The sequence below is a fragment of the Rhincodon typus genome, chromosome 3 (assembly GCF_021869965.1).
Source record: "Rhincodon typus isolate 14 chromosome 3, sRhiTyp1.1, whole genome shotgun sequence".
Taxonomy (NCBI): domain Eukaryota; kingdom Metazoa; phylum Chordata; class Chondrichthyes; order Orectolobiformes; family Rhincodontidae; genus Rhincodon; species Rhincodon typus.
The window spans coordinates 113,098,655-113,122,801 of NC_063334.1; the positions used below are offsets into that span (position 1 = coordinate 113,098,655).

Below are 24,147 nucleotides of genomic sequence, written 5' to 3' on the forward strand. Positions count from 1 at the left end.
AATCCCACCACTGCAGATGGTGGAATTGGAATTCAATAAATATCTGGAATTAAGAGCCTAATGATGACTGTGAATCCATTGTTGATTGTCAGGAAAAACCCATCTGGTTCACTAATGTCCTTTAGGGAAGGAAACTGCCATCCTTAACTGGTCTGGCCTACATGTGACTCCAGAACCCACAGCAATGTGGTTGACTCTTAACTGCCCTCTGGGCATTTAGGGATGGGCAATAAATGCTGCCTGGTCAGTGACGCCCTCATCCCGTGAATGACTAAAGGAAAAAAAGAAAAGCATTAGGCCGCACGTTCATCGCCCTTTGTGATACAAGTGCACACAGGACATATGGAACAGTAATCTTCCATGCCTCTGGACAATAGCTGCAGTTCTCCTTGATATCAGCAGAAGCTGCAATGACATTGGGAGGGGGATCAATCTGTTTCGGGAAGAAACTTGGATGACACATTTACTTTATAAACATTATATGCCAGCCGATCTGATTTTCAATCACAGCCCAATCATGTGGGTTGGCAGCTTTGTAACCTTAGGAGCAACAACAGGCACTGAGAGAGGTGGGTGTTACTGAGGAACGTGGGTGACCTTGAGCTTACAGCAAATGGGGGAAGAAAATACATTTAGATCCTCCATAGGTCCAAGGGTCTGAGGAGAAATCACTCCAGGGAGATGGATTCTGGCCATGGGTGCTGCCATCGCTTTAACTGATGATGGCCTAGTGGCATTATCACTGGACTGTTAATCCAGAGACCCAAGTAATGTTCTGGGGACCCAGGTTCGAAGCCTATATACAACAAAAATCTGGAATTGATAAGCTAATGATGACCATGAATCCATTGTCGATTGTTGGGAAAAATGCATCTGTTTCACTAATATCCTTTAGGGAAGGAAACTGCCACCCTTACCTGGTCTGGTCTACATGTGACTCCAGACGCATAACAATGTGGTTGACTCTTAACTTCCCTCTGGGCAATAAGGGATGGGTAATAAATGCTGGCCCAGCCAGCAACGCCTGCAGCCTGTGAATGAAGAGAAAAAAACTCCTCACATGGTGGAAAAACATTGTGACATTGGCAAAATGCCGTTACTAAGGTAAACTATCCCATAATAGGGGCCTTGATGTTGGTAAATTGGCTGCCTGCTTTCTTAAGGCTGCAGCCTACCCCTATCAATAATAAAATGCCAAGACACATTCCCGTGTCAGGGAGCTACTGCAACGCAACTCTTCATGATTTTTTTCAGTGCTTCCCAGGGCCAGTTGGATTCAGCCCAATGCATTTTATTTAAATTGATGCAAAGACACAGATTGTCTCTCCAATGGTAGACCTCACTTGGGTAATTGTGTACAATTGTGGGCTCCATATTCTGTGCAAGGTATGAGGGCTTTGGAGAGAGAGCACTGAAGTGAATTACAAGAATGGTTCCAAGTATGAGAAACTTCAGCTATGAGGATAGATTGAAGAAGTTGGGGCAGTTGTCCCTGGAGAAAAGAAGGCTAAGAGGAGATCTGATAGTGGTTTTCAAAATCATGAGTGGGCTGGACAGAGTAGATAAGGAGAAGCTGTCTGCACTTGTAAAAGAAACAAGAGGCACAGAGTCAGAGAACTGTACAGCACAGAAATAGACCCTTTGGTTCAACTCGTCCATGCCGACCAGATATCCCAGATAAATCTAGTCCCATTTGCCAGCATTTGGCCTTTATCCCTCTAAACCCTTCCTATTCATATACCTATCCAGGTGCCTTTTAAATGTTGTAATTGTACCAGCCTCCACTACTTCCTCTGGCAGCTTGTTCCATACACGCAACACCCTCTGCATGAAAAAGTTGCCCCTTAGGTCCCTTTTAAATCTTTCCCCTCTCACCTTAAACCTACGCCATCTAGTTTTTGATTCCCCCACACCATGGAAAAGACCTTGTCTATTTACCCTGTCCATGCCCCTCATGATTTTATAAACCTCTATAAGGTCACCCCTCAGCCTTCGTGCTCCAGGGAATATAGCACCAACCTATTCAGCCTCACCCTATAGCTCAAACCCTCCAGCCCCGGCAACATCCTTGTAAATCTTTTCTGAACCCTTTAAAGTTTCACAACATCCTTCCTACAACAAAGACATAGATCTAAAGCGATACACAATGAAGCAAAGACGATGTAAGAAAAAACATTGTCACACAAGCAGTAGTTAGGGTATGGAATGCACTCCCTTGAAATGTGTTGGGGGAATGTTCAATTCAGGTATTCAAGAGGGTACTGGATGATTTATTTGGACAGTAAGAATACGGTGCGTGAGAATAAGGGGAAAAGGCAGGAGATTGGCACTAGATGATAGAGCCTAACTAGATAATACAGCCAGTCAGCAGGCAAGATGGACCAAATGGCCTCCTCCTGCACTATAATAATGCTGTGATTCTGTGATCCTTTGTAACGTTTAGCTCATATTTTTGTCCCAAATTTGTTCAAAGGTCAATGCCACTACTATTGATGGAATCACTCCCCTGTTCAATGCGTGTTCCAGTGGCAGTGCGAGTTGTGCAGAGCTGGTATTGCAGAATGGTGCCAAACTACAAGGGCAGGACTGTTGCGCTTCAGCCATTCATGAAGCATCAAGCAAAGGTCAGTTACTAATCCAAACCAAGACCATTTCACTTTTCAAGCTAATACAAAACAGCATGCGTGATGGAAATCAGAAACATTAGGCACATTAAAACCTGGGAAATATTTGGAAATGAGGAAATATTAAATATGAGGAAGGGTCACCAGACCCGAAACATGAACTTTGTCTTTTCCTTCACCAGTGCTGCCAGACCCTGTTGAGCTTTTCCAGCAACTTTGTTTTTGTTCCTGGAAAATATTTAGTGGGTCAGAGGAGAGTGAAAAAACGCCGTCAACCCTTCACACATTCACCTTTTGGCATTTTCGCACTTTTCATTATGTTTCACCTAACAGCATCCAAACATTTGTGGAAATATAGCATACACATGTAAAGGTAAAGTTGTCCTCATCCCATAGAGAGAGATAACTGGTGGTGGTTTAACCTGAGGGTCACCATGTCTCTCATGCCGAGGGAATAGGTTGAGTAGGAGAGTCCTTCATGGTAACATCAGCTGGTACAGGAATTGAACCTACAATAGTGGCACTCATCTACATTTCAAGCCAGCTGGACAACTACCTAAGCTAACCAGGTCATACTTATGCACAATCATAAATATACAGATGTAGCAATATGTAATGCATGTCTATGATCAGCAAAAGGATAGAAGTCTTTCCGTTGTAAATCAGCAGCCTACTTTCTTGTAGCAACAACCAGTCTCCATCTAACCCTGCCATTAGTAAAGTACCAAAACAACTCTCATTTTAGGGAATCAGTGTAATCAACTCTTCATGTGTTTTCCACTGGGTTGGCCAGATCCCAGCCTGCCTCCCCGGGGCCAGTTTAATTTAGCCTATTACATTTCATTTAACTTTATGAAAACACACAGATAGTCTCTCTAATGGTCAACCTCAGCTGGCGTATTGTGTAATGTTATGATCCCCACATTCTGGGAAAGATGTGAATGCATTGGAGAGAAGCGCCGAAGTGATTCGCAAGAATGGTTCCAGGTATGAGAATCTTCAGCTATGAGGATAGATTGACAGAAGTTGGGACAGTTTTTGCTGGATAGAAGGAGAGGAGATCTGATAGACACATAGCTGCTTATGTTTCATAAGAATGTACACTTTTCTTAATTTCTCAACCATGGTTATCAATGCAAAATCTTTGATTTTGTAACTAGGTCGCAGCGAATGTATGCAAGTGTTGATCTCCTGGGGTGTGGACATTGACTTGGATATCTCTCATCAGGGAACACCCCTTTATGTAGCTTGTGTCCATCAACAGTTGTTTTGCATTAAAAAGCTTCTTCATGCAGGTGAGACCCTTTGCAATTACAATGGCAGTTTGGATTTAGTTACATCATGGGGAGATGTTCGTGAATCTGTAAAATTATTTACCGGTGTGGGCTGTTGAGGCTGGGTTATTAAGTATATTTAAGGTTGAGATGGATAGATTTTTAATCAGTAAGGGGAATGAGGGCTGTGGGGAAAAGCAGGAAAGTACACTTGAGGATTATCAGATCAGCCATGATCTCATTGAATAGCAGAACATATTCAATGGCTTGAGTAGCATACTTCTTCTCCTATGACTTCTGGTCTTATGGTGGCGAAGTTTAATAATTAATTGTATTCAGGTCTTACACGCAAATAATGAAGATTTTAATTGATTTATTGAGCTCTGTCCTGCTTAGACCATTCCATTCTTCTTCTCTTGCCACAATTGTTCTCAGTGAGGATTTGTTTCAATTTAAAATGAAATGTCATTGCAATCCCAAAGACGTTACAAATAATTAGCAATGCTAACTAACTGTCCATTTGTAGTTTTGGAGTACAATATATTCTTCCATCACATGCAATGACACAGCAACTGGTTCCTGCCCACATTCATGCTTTGGACAAGTCTCTTCCCATCCATTTTAATTTGATCCTGACAGAATATCTTCCAGATTGTCTTTTCCTTTTGAATTTAGCAAGCTTCCTCTGAAATATAACTTATGTTATTCTGCTCAACAACCTCTCACGATAAAGAAGACAGAGACAGGACTGAGAGCAAAACCAGAAGATAGCACAATATGCCTCTCCGATATCTTGGCTAGCTAATTATTCAAATAGGGAAGGGTGCCCAACAACCTATACTCTGAGAAACCAGTTGATCGAATGGAATATCCTGTGCCTATACTTGACCATATTGGAAAAAGTGATCTCACATTGCAAGATTATCTGTCCATTTTGATAATAAACAAAAGTTATTGTGGTGATCTCTGTGCTCCAGAATGTAGAAATCCAATATGTTGCAGGAATAGGGTAAACTTCTTAAAAATTCATTCATAATGGGTTGAAGGCGTAACTGAGCAAGGCCAGCATTCATTGCCCAGATCCCTAATTGCACAGAGTTGAAGGTCGATCACATTGCTGTGGTTCTGGAATGATATATATCTTCCTTCCCTAAAGGGCATTCGTGAACCATGTGTTTTTTTTAATGACAATCAGCAATGGCTGTATGGTCACCATTAGACGCTTTTTTTTAAAATTCCAAGATTTTTACCATAGGCCCTGGTGTGCTTATGGGAGTCCTGGTGAGCACAAGACCCACTCATAATTGTCAAGTTCCACCATAGAGACCAGAGCAGAAAAACTCGGCTGATCCTTGCATACAAATCTCAAGGAGTGCTGCATTGTCTGATCAATGAGTTAAAACCTTAAATAAAGGCCCTATTTCCCCTCATGGGCAGCATTAAAAAAATTGTCTATGGGATGTGGGCATCGCTGGCTGGGCCACCATTTGTTGCCCATACCCAAATACATTTGAGCAGATGGTTCTAAGGTGCCATCTTGAAGTGCTGCAATAGGCTGTGAATGGGTATGCCCACAGTGTTGTTAGGAAGAGAATTTCAGGAGTTTGACTGAGTGCCACTAAACGAATGGCAAGATATTTCCAAATCAGGATGGTATGTGGTTTGGAGGTAAACTTGCAAGTGATATTGTTCTTAAGCATCTGCTGCCCCTGTCCTTCTAGATGATAGAAGTCATGAATTTAGAAGGTGCTGTTAAAGGAAGGCTTCCAAAGCATTTCCTCTGGTGTACTGACACAGTGGCAGTGTCTTTATTCTTGAGTCAGGAGGCCTGGATGCAAGTCCCACCTCCTCCAGAGATGTGCCATAACATCTCTGAACAGGTTGATTAGAGAGTTGGGATGTGCACAACATTGTCAGAAGTCACACAATATCAGGTTAGGGTCTAGACCCAAAACATCAGCCTTCCTGCTCCTCTGATGCTGCTTGGCCTGCTGTGTTCATCCAGCTCTACACCTTGTTATCTCAGGTTATAGTCCAACAGGTTTATTTGAAATCAAAAGCTTTTGGAGCACTGCTCCTTCATCAGGACTTCACCTAATGAAGAAGCAGTGCTCTGAAAGCTCATGATTTCAATTAACCTGTTGGACTATAACCTGGCGTTGTCTGACTTCTGACTTTGTCCACCCCAGTCCAACACCAGCGTCTCCACGTCATGTACAAGACATTGGCATATTACTAAACTGGAAAAGCTGAAAAAAAGATTTACCAGGATGTTACCGAGACTGGAAGGCTTGAGTCAAAAGGAGAGGCTGGATAGGCTGGGATTCTTTTTCTATGGAGTGTAGGAGGCTGAGGGGTCACCATATAGCAGTTTCTAAAATCATGAAGACCATGGAGAGGGTGAATAGCCAAAGTCTTTTTCCCAGGGTAGGGGAGTCCAAAAGTGGCAGGCATAGGTTTAAGGTGAGAGGGGAAAGATTTTAATGGGGCCTGAGGGGCAACGTCTTCCCACAGAGGGTGGTGAGTAAATGGAATGAGCTGCCAGAGGAAGCGGTAGAGGTGGGTACAGTTACAACATTTAAAATATATTGGGACAGGTGTATGGATAGGAAAGTTTTAGTTGGATATGAGCCAAATGCAGGCAAGTGGGACTAGTTCAGTTTAAGAAATCTGATCAACATGGACTAGTTGGGCAAAAGGGTCTGTTTCCCTGCTGTATACCTCTATGGCTCTGTTGGCTTTGTCAATATTACATTGCAGTCTGTGTGTGCGTGCTGTAAGCAAATTGGCTGCCCATTTCGTACTTTATAATAATGACCACACCTGTACTTCATTAGATACAAAGTACTTTGGGATATCCTTAGGCTTTGAAAAGTGAAGTATAAATCCACTTGCTTTTTCTTTACTTTACCTGAAAGTAGTGAATTCATTCTTGTGTCATGTGTTGCTTCGTATCTGTACTGCAGGTGCCAATGTCCAGAAAGGCAAACATTTGGAGACTCCCTTACATGCTGCTGCCCGTCAGTCCAATCCAGAAATTGTTAAGATGCTGCTTGAGTTTGGAGCAGACATTAGTGCCAGAAATGCTGAAGCAGAGAGGCCTATTGATGTCGCTGTCACCAGTAGTCCAGTGGACAGGTTGCTTCTGCATTATGAAGGTAAAGTGCTTTTCTTTTTATTCTTTGCTGATATGAGGGCATTGCTGGCTAGACTATTGTCCATCCCTAATTGCCTAGAGGGCAATTAGGAGTCAACCACATTGCTGTGGGCCTGGAGTCACATGTCGGCCAGACCAGGTAAGGATGGCAGTTTCCTTCATTAAAGGACATTACTGAACCAGGTAGGTTTTTCCAACAATTGACAATGGTCTTCATTAGACTCTTAATTCCAGATCTATACAAAATTCAGATTCCACTCATCTGCTGTGGCAGGATTCAAACTCGGGTCCCCAGAACATCAAAAATCCAGCTATGGTACCACTAGGATTTTGCTTCCATTTGCAAAATGAAAAGCTATCCCAAATCAAAAAACTGAGCATGTTGGTGAAGTGATGGGTATAGCTTATTTTTGTTTCACTACACTCTGCTGTGAAATGTCTTGACATGAGTTATACCTTTCAACCACAATTATTCTTCATACTTGATGCTATTGTGGTAATGCTGCTAGGCTAGTAACCCAGCTATGCCTAGGTTAAAACTTTGGGGACAAGGGATCACTTCCCACTATGGCTTCCAGCTGAGTTTCAATTCAATGATAACTCTGGGTTTTTTGGTTGGCCATGCAGTAGCTCATGGACCACCGCAGGGATCTGAGATGTACAATTAGTCACAGTAATGGTGACCATGTAAAATCTCATCAATTTTTGTTATGACCCATCTGATTCACTAGCCTCCTTTAGGCAGGGGAATCTGCCATCTCTATCAGGTCCGAACGATAGATAACTCCAGTGCTACAGCAATGTTGCTAACTGTTAACTGCCCTCTAGAAATGATGTGGAGGTGCCGGTGTTGGACTGGGGTAGACCAAGTCAAAAGACATACGACATCAGGTTATAGTCCAACAGGTTTATTTGAAATCACAAGCTTTCAGAGCACTGCTCTTTCGTCAGTGTCATGTGGCCTCTAGAAATGGCAAGTCCTAGAACATAGGAAGTAGGAGCAGGAGTAGGCCATCTAGCCCATCAAGCCTGCTCTCCCATTCATTAAGATTATAGCTAATCTTTTCATGGACTCAGCTCCACTTATCCACATGCTCACCATAACTCTTAATTCCTTTACTGTTCAAAATATTTATTTGTCTTTACCTTAAAAACATTCAATGAGGTAGCCTCAAGGGCTTCATTGGGCAGTGAATTCCACAGATTCACAACCCTTTGGGTGATGATGTTCCTCCTCAACTCAGTCCTAAATCTGCTCCTGCTTACTTTAAGACTATGCCCCCGTGTTCTATTTTCACCCACCAGTGGAAACAACCTCCCTGCCTCTATCTTATCTATTCCCATAGAATAAAGGAAGATAAATCTATCAAGCAGCGAGGGATGTAGACTGCAGGAAGACCAGTCAGCTTAACATCTGTCACAAGGAAGGTTCAAGAATCCGTTATTAAGTAATTTATAGCAGGATACTTTGAAAACAATGATGTGATCAAACAGATCCAACATGGCTTTATGATAGGAAACTCGCGTTGAAATAAGTTTGTGAGGAGGGAACATTCATAGTTGATAGAGATGAGCACATATTTGGATTTTGAAAGGTATTTGATAATGTGCCTCATCAAAGGTTGTTTCACAGGATAACAGCATGGAGGGTAACATATTAGCATGGATAAAGGATTAGTTAGCCATCAGGAGAAGAGTCTAGAGATAAATCGGTCCTTTTTTTGGTTTTCCATGCAGTAACTCATGGACCATCGCAGGGATCAATGCTGGTGTCTCAACTACTTACAATCTGTATTAGTGACTTGGATGAAGGGACTGAATATATGGTAGCTAAGTTTACCACTGAAACCAAGATACTGAGGAAACTGAGTTGTCAAAAGGAGGGAGAGAGTCTATAAAGGGATATTGGCAGTTGAAGTGAGTGAGCAAAAATTTGGCATATGGAGTATTACATCTGTAAAGTGAATGTTTCCATTTTGCAGGAAGAATTAAAAAACAGTAGACTATTTGAATAGAGGGAGATTTCAGGGCTCTGTGGTACTGAGAGGTCATCATAGAATCCCTCTGCTGTGGAAACAGGCCATTTGACCCAACAAGTCCACACTGACTCTCCAACAAGCATCCCACCCACCAATTGCATTTCCCATGGCCAATCCACCTAACCTGCACATCTTTGGATTGGGAAGAAACCAGAGCACCCAGAGGAAATCCACACAGACACAGGGAGAATGTGCAAACTCCACTCAGGCAGTCACCAAAGGCTGTGGATTGAACCCAGGTCCCTGGTGCTGTGAGGCAGCAGTGTTAACCAATGTGCCACCCCATCTGAGTGTCCAGTTACAGAAATCCCATAAAGTTAGTTTGCAGGTGTAGCAAGTCATTAGGGCAGGCAAATAAAATGTTGTTATTTATTGCAAAGGGAATGCCACATAAAAGCAGGAAAGTTTTCCTACAGTAGTGCAGAATATTGGTTAGGCAATTTAGCCCTGAACCCTGTTCTGCCAATCAATGAGATCATGCCTGATCTGCAGCACAAGTCCACATTCTTTAATTTCTACCTGACCACATTTGGTTAGTAAAAATCTATTAGATCTAGCATTCACAGATTTAAAATTAATAACTGATCCAGCTTTTAAACAGTGCTTTTGATGGAGTGTAACATCCTTAAATTTAAACCCGAACACATTTGGGTTAATAAAACTTGATGAAATCTATCAATGACAGATTTAAAATTAACAATTGATCCAGCTTTTAAATATTGGTTTTAATGTAGTGTAACATCTGAGGGTAATTCACAGGAGTGTGGTCAAATCAAGTTTGATATTGAATGATGTAAGTACATAGTAGAACAACAGGATAGGGTTAAGAAGAGTTTTAAACAAGAGGACAAAGACAGAGAAATCGAATGAGAGAATTCCAGTGTTAATGAATATCAGGGATGGCCATAGTAAAGTCCCATGCATTTTAGAATGACATTGTTGGAGTTTCAGTGTTCCAATATACCAATAGTGTGATCATGAGCAATGACAAATGTATATGCCATTATTTTCTGGCAGCTACTTACCTTGGGATGTTTTAATTGCAGCAACACCGAGCTCCCTGTGCCAGTTGTGCCGCCTGTGTGTTCGAGGTTGTCTCGGAAGAGCCCGCTTACAGTTCATTCCACAGCTGGAATTACCCAAACTACTGAAGGACTTCTTGCAGCATAAGTAACCTACTTCCCTTTGAATCCAACAGTCTGTATGGGAAGCTGGTTTCAAATCTTGGCTCTGCTCTTTTCTGTATATAGAGCATGTTTTAAACCTGTTTCAATGTAGTGCAATGGCAACCCATTGTAACCCCTGTTTTTGTAGGCTGTTTGTCTTTGTCTGGGCAGCTAAGAATGTAGTACTGTACCATGAAACGAACTGGATCAGCGTCAGTCCACAGTGAGATCACTGATTTTTTCCCTTCCTTCCCTGTAAGCAGTGGGAGAGGAATTCTTCCCAATCTTGCCTGTTGCTTTGGTGCAAAATTCAAGTTAGGTGTGAGAGGCAGCATCAATTCCTGGGCATGACCCCCTGGACATGAGTTTTACCCTGCTGGAGACTTATAAGTGCTTGGATAGCTACCCAGTGCAAGTAAAGTCAATGTGCTGCCTTTTCTGGAGATCTGGAACACAAACAGAAAGTACTCAGCAGGTCTGAATGCAGCTGTGGAGACAGAAACAGAGTTAATGTCTGAGTTCAATGTGAGTCTTCTTTGGAATTGAATGGAATGTATTTATTCACTATGAATTCTTTCTTCTACTTTGATTAGACCTCCTACCCAATACCATCATTCCCAGTGTCTTGTTTGTATGGGTTTGCTCTCAGCAGATAGAATTGAAGAACCCCTAAAGAGTGGAAGCAGGCCATTCAGCCCATTGAGTCCACACTGACCATTCAAAGAGAAGCCCGCCTAGACCCAACCCCCCAACTTTATCCCTGTGACCCTGCATTTCCCATGGTTAATCAACATAACCTGCACATCCCTGGACACTATCGACAATTTAGCACGGCCAATCCACCTAACCTGCACACCTTTGGACTGTAGGAGGAAACCAGAGCACCTGGAGGAAACCCACACAGGCACAGGAGAATGTGCAAACTCCACACGGACAGTTGCTCGAGGCTGGAATCGGGCCCCTAGTGTTGTGAGGCAGCAGTGCTAACCACTGAGCCATTGTGCCACCCTTGACCTATTTTTGGCTATCAGCTATCACCACTAACACTTACTCTTCATCTATATCTTTTCTCTGCTTCCACTGGCACTCCCCTTGCTTTTTGCTCCAGGGCACGCTTACCAGCTGTTCTACTTTCTCCACTGCCCCTTCTTCTAGCAGCATAAAAACCATCACCCCCTTTCCTTTCTGAAAGAGTATCATATTCAACTTGAAACATTAACATTATTTCTGTCTTCACAGATGCTCCCCGACCTGTTGAATTTCTCCAGCACTTTCAGCAATTTTATATTTCATCTCATTCAACCGTTAGTCCTCTCAAGTATGCTTTTCAAGGACCATGTTTTGTGGTGCCAGTGCTAAATATGTCAAAAACTGCAGAAGGATTCAGTATAGATTTGATGCGCCCTACAACTGTTGCCTTAAGGTCCATTCAAGGTCAAACAGGTGGTCCATAAAATTATACTTGTTCTCTTTTCACTTACCTTAATGTGGACCCAACAGAAGCAAGACCGGCCCTCCCAGCTCCGTGGAATTGCTGTGGGCTGTTATCAGTCTACGATCACGATTGTTTTTCACTCCCAGCCAGTCATGCCCTTCCTCGTGGCCTTACCTGTGAAATGTCTGACTTTGGTAAGCTCATTTTGGAAGCCTGATTCAAGATGGTTGCTGGTTAAAAAAAAATACATTAGTTTCTTCCCAAGTTGAGTAACTCCTTACTAAATGAAAGCAAAATGACCGCAAGTGTTAAAATTGTGAAATAAAAATGGAAGGTGGTGGAAAATCTCAGCAGGTCTGGCAAGCATCAGTGGGGATAGAAGCAAAGTTAATGTTTCAAAATCAAAATGGCTGCTCTTCAGAGTTCTGAAGAAGACTCATATTGGGCTTGCTCTTGCTCTCACCACACATGCAGCCAGACCTGCTGAGTTTGTCCTGCACTTCTCTCTATTTTGGTTTTGGTCATTCCTCATGCCGTGCCTTATTCTCTTGGGGCACAGTTTAATACCAGCCCATTTCCTTCACAATGTAACTTCAGTTCTGAGCTTCCTCACTTTGAACCACCTATCCCAACACAGCTATTTTGCCATCTCTAATGGGCATGCACAAACCCGAGCGATTGTCACTGTTGAAAGATTTAGAACCAATTTAACCCAATGAATGTTCCACCCAATCACTGGTCTGCATGTTAGGTTAAAATTATCTGTCATGTGACAACTGTACTGCTACAGCAGTATTGCCTTGACATAAGATTAAAACTACATTAAATCACAATCATCAAAACACTGAAAGTACCAGTACATCTCCTATATTTTAAAAATGCGCTTTATATTTCTCAGGTCCTTTGTATTGCCGAATATTACTGGCTTGTCGGTTAGATAGTAATAGACAAAATGTTCTGAAATGACTGAGTTTCTGCTATTTTTATTCTCTGTGAAGCATCATTTTACCTCTTTTAATCCACATTCACCTTAATCCATTTTGTGCCTTCACTTAATTTGTGAAACACATTAGAAGTGTGAAACTATATTCCAGGATTTATGATGCAACTCAGTTGGCTGGATGGCTAGTGAGTGATGTAGGTTCAATTCCTACTGAGGCCACTGTCCTTCTCAACCTCTACTTTTACCTGAGGCACAGAAACCCTCAAGTTAAACCATCACCAGTCGTCTCTCTCTCTCTCTTTCTGTCTCTCTAATGAAAGAGCAGACTTCTGGTCTAGTAGGACTATGATGACTTTACTTTTTATACATAAACAGGTTGCCTCTTTTTATCTCATTTACTGAAAATATTTTTAGGCAACTTTTTAAACCAAATGACCTGACTGTTGAGGATAAAACAATAATGGAGACCTAAAAGAAATTCATGCTTTTTTTTTCTGGTTAAGGCTGAGTTGCATTGAAATGTTTGGAGGTTTCTCACTGCGAGGGTTTTCTCATCCTACTTTACCAAACCTGCCTCATTGATGACCTACCCTGCCCCACCTGGTGTCTCTCAAGTTTGGTTTTGCCTCCACTTTGTCATGGGCTTTTCCCGGAAACATTCACTGCTTAGTATCCCAGAGTTCACCAGCATCCCTTCTGCCAGTGCCATCTATAAAAGCCTATGTTTTCACCTGGACAAACACCGTCAGTCCAGAGCTGGCCTTTCAAGGTTCCTGATACTGGCCCAGAACATAGCAGGGATGGAGAAGTCAGTGCCTCGTTTCATGGGCAAAGCCCTAGATGTCCTTTTAGGTGGGTTGGTGCACAGGTGGGACTTCCTCTTGTCCGAAAACTACTAGCAGAGGCCATGGCACCAGACTGTGCCAGCCTGGTCTGAGGCTGCCACCTGGATTAGAGCAATCTCAGCATGGAGGAAGGTCCAGCACTGTAGGAAGATGGTCAATGCCCTTCTCTACCTTGCCAGAGTAAGGTGCCACTCTATCCTCCTTTACCTTTGATTCCCTTCCCCTTTTCCTCTTGCTAGGCTCCTTTTCAAATGATGTTCATCTATAATAAGTTTCAGCTCTAAGAAAGGCTCTTAGGTAACAAATATCTGCAGGTTTTCTTCTGCCTCCCCAACCGTTGCCTGAACTGCTGAATATTTCAAGAGTTAATATGAAGTAATTGATCCTTCTTTGCACCAGGGATATATCGTCCAAATTATTGTGGCTTCCCTTCACTTGATAGCACAAAGAATAACTTTCCTCTGTAATCTGTATGATACCTATCGGTCACTTGATATTGACCACATTGAATGTGAATTTAGTTCCTACTCCAGGAACTTGAGAGTATAAAATGAGAATGACATTTCTCTGCAGCACTGCAGGGGTGTTGGATTGTTGAATGTACTGTCTTTCCCATGAAATACCAAGTCCTTTCTGCCTTTTAGCTGGATACGAAAGAGGCCATGGCATTATTTCAAAGAAGAGCACGGGAATTACCACTGGTGGCCCAGCCAATATTTATCCCTCAACTATCATCAACTATAAAATACTTTATTTGGTCATTATCACATTACAGTTGTGCAGCCTTGCTAATTAGCTGCTCACTTCCTGAATTACAACAGGAGCTGCTCCTCAAGTAAGTGTTTAACTGGGTGTAAAATGCTTTGGGAAATCCTGCAGTTATGAAGAGCACTCTTGTTTATTGCTACAGCTGAGCCGATAGAGATGCTGTTAGTTTTTCAGCTCCCTGGGTCACAAGGAACACACTCACTATATAACCTTGTGTGTGCCATAAACCTCAGCTCAAGCCTGTTCATGTCATTCACCAAGGCCTACAGAGTAATAGGCATGTAGTCCCCTCCTCCGTGCTAGGGCCTTGCACCCAGAAAGAGAAAAAGAAATCCAACAGGAACAGTGACTTTGGGGCCTACAGGCTACTGTCCAAAAACAGGAGTCAGTAGAAGATCCACTACCTTCAGTGACCTATAGTGGAGGGCCATGTGCAGATGGAGTGTTGAAAAGTGAAAGACAAGTCTGTTCCCTTTTCAGACTTTACTATCCGATCCCTTAGTTCCTCAAATCGAGTCAAAGAGGTGAGGCAGGTTCAAAACTTAAAAAATACTTTGGACTCCTGTCTTCAAGGGCCCAGGAGGAAACTAGGCCTCAAGCCTCATTGATGCTTTCTTCTCTCCTTCACGTAGCTTCTGTGCTTTGCTTGTCTGATGCAAAAATCTCCTGTCCAACCCAAACTCACGCGTTCCCCAAGGGAGGTTATTCCAGGTCTGCACAGAATCACATAGGTGCAGCAAGCACTGGGTAGGCTGAAGACCATGCATGCAAAAGTGCCCATTAAATTTCTGATACCTCAGAGTGTCCCAAAGCATCAGGACTGAGAAAACTCCCCAGTTATCATCAGAATTTAAGAGTATCAGGACTGACAAAATGTGCCTCTTGGTACTGACGCACAAATGTGTAGTACATGAACAAATACTGAAAATCATTAATTTAAACAGTAATAAACATAAATGTAAAAGAAATGTAATATATTAAGGCTGGATTATTTTAATATAGGCTTAAAGCTATCAGGCATCTACTGTGAACAACCCATCCTGTGAAAAGGCTTTCATTTTTTAGGTTATCAATTCCTAAATCTATGCATCAAGTTCATGTGCATTTATTGCTTAAAGTGACTCATGTATTATTGTTTTGGCACAATGCATTTGAATTAAAAAAAAATTAAAAGATGTAGCTGATGCAATTCTTTTTTTGACGTTTACAAATAGAGGCACCAGTCCTGGCAAAACCAGAGAAGTGGGATGGGAAAGGTCAGGGAGGGCGGGATTCCAGGGTAGGGAGGCGGACAGACCTTGGGACAGGTCAAAATGAGAAACAGAGAATGCAATGAAGCCACCCCCATTCTTCCTGAGCAGGCTTAATTAATCCATCACTCATATTCTCCTCCATCCATTCCCCTCCAGAAGTGGTGAGGGCCAGGGGGCAAAATCTCAAAATATTGGGTAGCCCATTTAAGGTGGGGATGAGGAGAAATTTCTTCTCAGAGAGTTATGAATTTTTTTCTTAGATTTAGATTTAGATTTATATGTCACATGTACGAAGTATAGGAATATATAAATACAGTGAAAAGTGCACAAAGTCTCCATTCGCTGGCACCAACTTGGTTACAAAAGCGAAAATTAAAAGATTTAACAGAGCCAAAAGTTAAGAAAGAAAAAAAAGTCCCAAGTCCCATCTCCATAGTAATGCGGGCGCCGCTCGATCGCTAGGATCCCCAGGAGGCTACCACCTCCGCCATCATGCAAAAGGACCACTCTCATTGCCCACTGCTGCCTCCTCACTGGCCCCGCTCTCACCGCCCACTGCTGCCCCCTCACTGGCCCCGCTCTCACCGCCCACTGCCCCCTCTCACTGGCCCCACTATCACCGCACACCGACCCTCACCAGTCCCATTCTCACCGCCAACTGCCCCCTCACCGGCCCCGCTCTCACCGCCCACTGCTGCCCCCTCACTGGCCCCACTCTCACCGCCCGCTGCCCCCTCACTGGCCCCGCTCTCACCGCCCACTGCCCCCTCACGGCCCCACTCTCACCACCCACTGCTGCCCCCTCACCGGCCCAGTGGTTGTGGGTTTGGAAGATATTGTCTGAGGATCTTTCGTGAATTTCTGCAGTGCCTCTTGTAGATATTACACACTGCTGCTACTGAGCGTCAGTGGTGGAGGGAGTGAATGTTTGTGAATTTAGGGTCAATCAAGCGGGCTGCTTTGTCCTGGATGGTGTCAAGTTCCTAGAGTGTTGTTGGGGCTGCACTCATCCAGGCAAGTGGGCAGTATTCCATCACACTCCTGACTTGTGCTTTGTAGATCGTGGACAGGCTTTGAGGAGTCAGGAGGTGAGTTACTCACTATAGTATTCCTAGCCTCTGGCCTGCTCTTGTAGCCTCTGTGTTAATGTGGTGAGTCCAGTTGAGTTCCTGATCAATGATAACGTCCAGGATGTTGATAGTGGAGAATTCAGTGATGGCAACAACATTGACTGTCAAGGGGCAGTTGCTAGGTTGTCTCTCATTGGTGATGGTCATAGCCTGGCATTTGAGTGGGCAAATGCTTCCTGCCACTTGTCAGCCCAAGCCTGGATATTATCCAGATCTTGTTGCATTTGAACATCGACTGCTTCAGTGTCTGAGCACTTCTGTCCCCACTTCTGACCTTACGATGGAGGGAAAATCATTGATGAAGCAGCTGAAGGTGGTTGGGCCCAGGACACTACCCTGAGGAACTCCTGCAGAGATGCTTGAAGCTGAGATGACTGACCTCCAACAACCATGACCATCTTCCTATGTAAAAACGTTAACACTGATTTTTTTCTTCACAGATGCTGCCAGGCTTGCTGAGCTTTTCCAGCAACTTTGTCTTAGTTCCATCTTCCTATGTGTCAGGTATAACGCTAATCACCAGAGATATTGCCTCCGATACCCATTGATTCCAGTTTTGTTTGGTCTCCTTGATGTGCTCAGACACTGAAGCAGTCAATGTTCAAATGCAACAAGATCTGGATAATATCCAGGCTTGGGCTGACAAGTGGCAGGAAACATTTGCCCACTCAAATGCCAGGCTATGACCATCACCAATGAGAGACAATCTAGCAACTACCCCTTGACAATTTCGAATGGCCATCACTCTCACCTCACCTCTGGAATTCAGTTCTTTTGTCCATGTTTGAATCAAGGCTGTAATGAAGTCTGGAGCTGAGTGGCCCTGGCAGAACCCGAACTGGGCATCACTGAGCAGGTTATTGCTGAACAGGTGCTGCTTGATAGCTCTGTTGATGACACCTTCCATCACTTTACTGATGATCGAGAGTAGACTGATGAGGCGGCAATTGGCCAGGTTGGATTTGTCCTGCTTTTTACATACAGAACATACTTGGGCAATTTTCCACATTGTTGAGTAGATACTAGTGTTGTAACTGTACTGGAACAGCTTGGCTAAAGGAGCAGCAAGTGCTGGAGTACAAGTCTTGAGGACTATTGCCAGAATGTTGTCAGGGCCTGTAGCCTTTCCAGTATCTACCGCCTCCAATCGTTTCTTGATATCATGTGGAGCGAATCAAATTGGCTGATGGCTGGTATCTGAAATGCTGGTGGAGGCCAAAATGGATCAACCACTCGGCACTTCTAGTGGTACAACTTTATGATTGTACCATAAACCTAAAATGTGGCCACAATGGGAGAAAAAAGTTGCTGAGTGAGCACTTGAAAATCATCAAAATGGAAAATGTGTTAGTCATGAAGCCATCTGAATCCATGCACGAAACAAATCAAAGAAGGATGGAATTTTGAATTTTTAAGGCCAGTGCTGGATGGTGCACAGGGTTCATAAGAAGGAACCACTTAGAACTTTAGCAGAGAACTAAGATTGCACAAAAGCTGCCTGCTGAACGAGATGTGGAAGTGTCGGTGTTGGACTGGGGTGGACAAGTCAAAAATCACGCAACACCAGATTATAGTCCAACATGTTTGTTTGAAAACACAAGCTTTCAGAGTCTCGCCCCTTCTCCAGGTGTCAATGAGAGAAGTGGCATCTGACGCAGAATTTATAACCAAAAGATCAAAGGATCATAGAACTGATGCAAATGTATTGAACAAACCTAAGACGGCCGTTAAATCTTTAATCAGTTAGAAAGGAGATGCAGGTTTTGATTGATTAATATGCAAATCCCAAAACTTCTTTCAAGTCACTGCCCTGTGATAATTAAAGGTTTTATCAGTATACCAGAGGTGACATCTCAGGCCAGACAATGCAATTTAGGTGTGAGGCCTTGTTGAGAATCTGTATGTGATTTATCTTGGAGTCAGACTGGTTTTATTTCCAAAGTAAGAATTTATAAAATGCCACATTCTCTACAAATTCTGTGCTTTTTGACCAAAATAGAATGTATCTGCAATTAATAATCTGCAAATGCAAATTCACCCCATAGATTTACGTGTGTGTGTGTGTGTGTGTGTGTGTGTGTTTGCACGTGTGCATGAGTGTGTGTGCACTCATGCGTGTGAGTGTGTGTGTGTATGAGTGTGAGCGTGTTTGTGCGAAAGAGAAGGGGAGAGAGAGAATGCGTGTATGTGAGAGAAAGAGAGAGAGAGGGTGTGAGAGAGAGACTGTGTATGTGAGACTGTGTGTGTGTATACTTGAGAAGGAGAGAGTGTGTCAATGTGTATGGGCATGATTGTGAGTGTGTGTATGAAAGAGGTTCTCTGTGAGTGTGTATGTGTGAGTGTGTCTGTGTCACAGAGTACATGTTTGTGTGTGCGAGTGTGTGTGTGAGAGTGTATAGTGTGGTGGGGTCACCTGCAGTGTGACATGAACCCAAGATCCCAGTTGAGGCCGTCCTCATGGGTGCCGAACTTGACTATCAGCCTCTGCTTGGTGACTCTGCGCTGTCGTGTATCCCAAAGTCCACCTTGGAGGACATTTATCCAAAGATCTGAGGCCGAATGTCCTTGACCGCTGAAGCGTTCCCCCACTGGGAGGGAACATCCCTGTCTGGCGATTGTTGGGCGGTGTCCATTCATCCATTGTTGTAGCGTCTGCATGGTTTCACCATATACCATGCCTCGGGGCATCCTTGCCTGCAGCGTATGAAATAGGCAACATTGACCAAGTCACTTGTGTATCTGCTGTGCATATGGTGGGTGGTGTTCCCATGTGTGATGGTAGTATCCTGTCGACGATCTGACATGTCTTGCAAGACATGGATACTACCATGGGTACACCTCATCAGGTCCAGGGGATATATCCATCTTCATACATTTGAAGATGTCCAGCACCACCTCCTCTGTAATATGGACATTTTTCAAGATGTCACGATTTATTTCCCCAAGTTCTCTATCTTCCATGTCCTTCTTCACAGTAAACACTGATGCAAAATACTCATACAGTATCTCTCCCATCTCCCGCAGTTCCATTCGAGGTGACTTTGCTGACCTATAAGGGGTTCTAGTCTTTCCTTAGTTACTTTTTTGTCCTTATTGTGTTTGTAGAATCGTTTTGGATTCTCCTTCACCCTTTATACTAAAACTATTTCATGCCCTTTTTTTGCTCTCCTGATTTTCCTCTTAAGTAAACTTCTACTGCCTTTTATAGGGTTTCACTTGATCCCTGCTGTATATACTTGACATATGCTTCCTTTTTTTCCTTAACCAAAACCTCAATTTCTCTAGTCATCCAGTATTCCCTACACCTACCAGCCTTGCCCTTCACCCTAACAGAAACATACTGTCTCTGGGCTCTCATTATCTCATTTTTGAAGGTTTCCCATTTTCCAGCTGTCCCATTATCTGCAAATATCTGCCCCCAGTCAACTTTTGAAAGTTCTTGCCTAATACCATCAAAATTGGCCTTCCTCCAATTTAGAACTTTAACTTTTAGATCCAGTCTATCCTCTTCCATCACTATGTTAAAATTAATAGACTTATGGTCACTGGCCCCAAAGTGTTCCCCCAACGACACCACAATTACCTGTCTTGCTTTATTTCCCACGAGCAGATCAAATTTTTCTCTTTCTCTAGTAGGTACATCCACATACTGAATCAGAAAATTTTCTTGTATGCTCTTAACAAATTCCTCACCATTTAAGTCCTTAACGCTATGGTAGTCCTGGTCTGTATTTGGAAAGTTAAAATCCCCGACAATAACCACCCTATAATTCTTACAGATAACTGAGATCTCTTTGTACATTTGATTCTTAATTTCCTGCTGACTATTGGGGTGTCTATAGTACAATCCCAATGAAGTGGCCATCCCTTTCTTATTTCTCAGTTCCACCCAAATAGCTTCCCTGGATCATCCTCCCTAACTACAGCTGTAATCATAGAATCACAGAATCCCTACAGTGTATAATAAACAGGCCCTTCGGCCCAACAAGTCCATACCGACCCACAGAGCATCCCACCCAGACCCATTCCTCTATAACCCACCTAATCTACACATCCCTGAACACACTATGGGCAATTTAGCATGGCCAATCCACCTACCTTGCACATCTTTTGACTGTGGGAGGAAACTGGAGCACCCGGAGGAAACCCACGCAGACATGGGGAGAATGTGCAAACTCCACACAGACAGTCGCCCGAGGGGGAATCGAACCAGGTCCCTGGTGCTGTGAGGCAGCAGTGTTAACCACTGAACCACCGTGCCGCCCCCTAATGTTATCCTTAATCAAAAATGCCACTCCCCATCCTCTCCTGCCCCGCATTCTATCCTTCCTATTGCATCTTTACCTTGGAACATTAAGCTGCCAGACCTGTCTGCCCCTGAGCCACATCTCTGTAATCGCTAGGATATCCCAGTTCCATGTTCCCAACCATGCCCTGAGTTCACCTGCCTTACCTGTTAGGCATCTTGCAGTGAAATAAATGCATTGTAATTATCAGTCCTACCTCGTTCTCTGCTTTGGTCCTGCCTGCCTTGAATGTTTGACTTGCTCCTTTTCCCAACTGCACCAGTCTCAGACTGATCTCTTTTCTCACTATCTCCCTGGGTCCCACCTCACTCACCCTTCCCCCCACCCTCATTACTAGTTTAAATCCTCCTGAGCAACTCTAGCAAATCTCCCTGCCTGTATATGAGTCCCCTTCCAATTCAGTTGTAATCTGCTCTTCTTATACAGGTCACTTATAACCCCAAAGAGATTCCAATGATCCAAAAATGTGAATCCTGCTCTCCTGCACCAACTCCTCGGCCACACATTCATCTGCTCTATCCCCCTATTCCTACTGTCACTAGCTTGTGGCATCAGGAGTAATCCAGATATAACTACACTGTCCTGTTGCCTTCAATGATCTATGGATATGCACTCCAAGGTCTCACTGATTGTCCATGCTTCCTCATATCTGACCATGCAATGTGGACTTCTTTGCCTTGTTAGACCTAATTGATCAGCTTGTCCAAATTGTCCTATAGTCTAAGGATTTTATCCTTGCTATTTACCACAGCGTCACCAATTTTTGTGTCATGAATCCAGTGATTGTCATAGCAGCCAAAGCTGGCCCACGTAAGGTGTTGTCAAAATTCCTCTGTCGTACATTGTGTCTCATGGGTGAACAATCCATGCTTAGAATCTTTGTTGCATGTTGCAGGCAGCCTTGAAGCGATGTCAAAAATGAGCATAGAAGCTGTTCGTCTGGCTTCACCTCAACAAACAGAAAATCCTTCTATGCATTTGGCTTCCATGTTATGACCTGCCTGAACCAGTGAGTAGCTCTGAGTGATGAGAGTCCATACGTTCGCGAGCTTTGCCTTTGGGAGGGCTCCATTGTATCTGTGACCTTGTCTTGCCATGAGATGTCCCAGAAGGTGCCATGCTGAAGGCCGTATAGAATGTGAAAAAAATGCACAAGTGAGGTTCAATGCAGACATGAATGAGGTGATGCAATTTGGTTAGAAGAACATTGAAAGACAATACACAATAGGAGTACAATTCTAAAGAGGGCCTTGGGTGAATATAGGCACAGGTCATTGAATGTGATAGAACAAATGGAGAGAGAAGTAATTAAGCATACAGTGCCCTCAGTCTTATTAACAGGGGTGAAGAGTACAAGAGTAAAAGGAGATGATGTCGATTTTGTATGGGATATTTGTTAGCCCTCAGCTGGAGTATAGTCTACAGTTGTGGGCAACACATTGTAGAAAAACGTGAACATATTGGAGAGAGTGCAGAAGTGATTTACAAGAATGGTTCCAGGAGTGAGAAACTTCAATGACAAGGATAGACCAAAGAAATTGGAACTATGATCCTGAGAGAGATGGCGTTTTGAATGAGGTTTACAAAATCATGTGTGGAATGGGTATAGCAGGTAGGCAGAAGCCGTTTCCACTTGTAACAGGAACAGGATAGAGAGGACGTAAAATCAAAGGGATGTGCAAATGAAGCAACGGTGATGTGATTAAAATAAAATTTGTCCACAAGGTGGCTGGTATGAAATACACTATCTGAAAGTCTGGTGGGTGCAGGTTTAAGCATTCAAGAGGGCATTGGATGATTATTTGGATATGAAATAGCTGCTTGGAGGCTGGAGTTCCATCACCCAGTCACCCTTTTTTACTAGCATTCTGGCTCTGGCCCAGCCAGCTCGGAGTCATTCTTCACTGAAGAGATTCTAATCTCTTGGTTATACTTTTTCTGTTTATTTTTCTCTTGTTTACATATATACGATTTCCCTTTCCAGACATGACTGCCAAACCACAGTCATGTTTATTTTCCCAGAACCTGTGTCATCTCTTGATTATATTTTATTAACACACCACCGCCAGGCACGACTGGTTATATTGGCGATAACACGGTGTAGGGCTGGATGAACACAGTAGGCCAGGCAGCGTCAGAGGAGCAGGAAAGCTGACATTTCCGGTCTGGACCCTTCTTCAGAAATGCCGCTTTCCTGCTCCTCTGATGCTGCTTGGCCTGCTGTGTTCATCCAGCTCCACACCTTGTTATCTCAGACACCAGCATCCACAGTTCCTACTACCTCTGGTTATATTGGTGATCCAAGACTTTCCTGATTGGCCCAGGCCCAATCAAGAACCTCGTAGTTAACCGGGGCCACTTGGTTCCAATCACTATAGGATGGTAATGGTGTGCAGGGATATGGGGAGACATTAGGAGATTGCTACAAGATAATGATGCTCCATTGAAGAGCTAGTGTGGACCAGGGCCTGAATGGCCTGTTCGTGACTCCTCCCATTCCTCCAACATGCATGTCAATCAAACGCGTGACGTCAGAGAGGTAGAACGCTTTGAAGATAAAAGGGAGGGAGCTACAGTCGCCATGGGGACACTGGGCTCCGCCCCCTGGTCGCTATGGGGACACCTTGCCCCGCCTCTTAACCCCTAGGTCACGCCCATCAGCACGCCGTGTATTTCCACGCCCCGCCCTCAGCCCCGTCGCCACGGAGACACATTGGCTATGCGCCCCGCTCGGTCGCCATGGAGACACTGGGCTCCGCCTTCCGCCCAGTCGCCATGGAGACACTGGGCTCCGCCTTCCGCCCAGTCGCCATGGAGACAGGCAAAGCGGCCTCCGGCTCAGGCCTCGGGATGATCTCTCTCCCCCAGCTGAGCCCCGGAACCTCCCAGTGCTGGATCCCCCAGCCTGGAGGAGGGCCCCCCTCCCGCGCCCCGGTGCCCCAGTCTGCCGCTGAAACCCGAGCCGCCTTCGCTCCGGTGCAGGTCCGAGCCGGACTCGCCCGGGAGGTCATCAAGTGGCTGCAGAGCCTTGACCTGAAGTTCCCGTTCAAACACGTGAGGAAGTGAGTGTGGGGCCAGGGAGGGCATTGGGGTCAGGGGGAGTGAGGGGGGGGCAGGTTGCGAGGGAAGGGGGAAGGGGGAAGGGGGAAGTGGGAAGTGGGAAGTGCAGTGAGAAGGGGAGAGTCAGAGCGAGTGGGGGTGGCGAG

At 44.1% G+C, this 24,147-nt stretch overlaps 2 protein-coding genes across 3 annotated transcripts in view; both read left to right on the plus strand.

Moving 5' to 3' along the window:
• The window catches only part of asb5b (ankyrin repeat and SOCS box containing 5b), a 32,743-nt gene extending 21,653 nt beyond the window's left edge, over window positions 1-11,090 (plus strand). Inside the window, exons 4-7 of the mRNA XM_048595224.1 lie at window positions 2,474-2,624; window positions 3,785-3,919; window positions 6,865-7,056; window positions 10,141-11,090. Of these exons, the coding sequence (XP_048451181.1) occupies window positions 2,474-2,624; window positions 3,785-3,919; window positions 6,865-7,056; window positions 10,141-10,268 (606 nt within the window). The 3' untranslated portion in view covers window positions 10,269-11,090. The remainder of the gene's footprint in view (window positions 1-2,473; window positions 2,625-3,784; window positions 3,920-6,864; window positions 7,057-10,140) is intronic.
• Window positions 11,091-23,702: 12,612 nt separating this feature from the next.
• spata4 (spermatogenesis associated 4) overlaps window positions 23,703-24,147 on the plus strand; it is a 49,658-nt gene continuing 49,213 nt past the window's right edge. The window contains exon 1 of one of the 2 annotated variants that reach the window (XM_048595222.1): window positions 23,703-24,003. In XM_048595222.1, the coding sequence (XP_048451179.1) occupies window positions 23,717-24,003 (287 nt within the window). In that variant the 5' untranslated portion in view covers window positions 23,703-23,716. The remainder of the gene's footprint in view (window positions 24,004-24,147) is intronic. The other variant, XM_048595223.1, reaches the window with a different exon arrangement.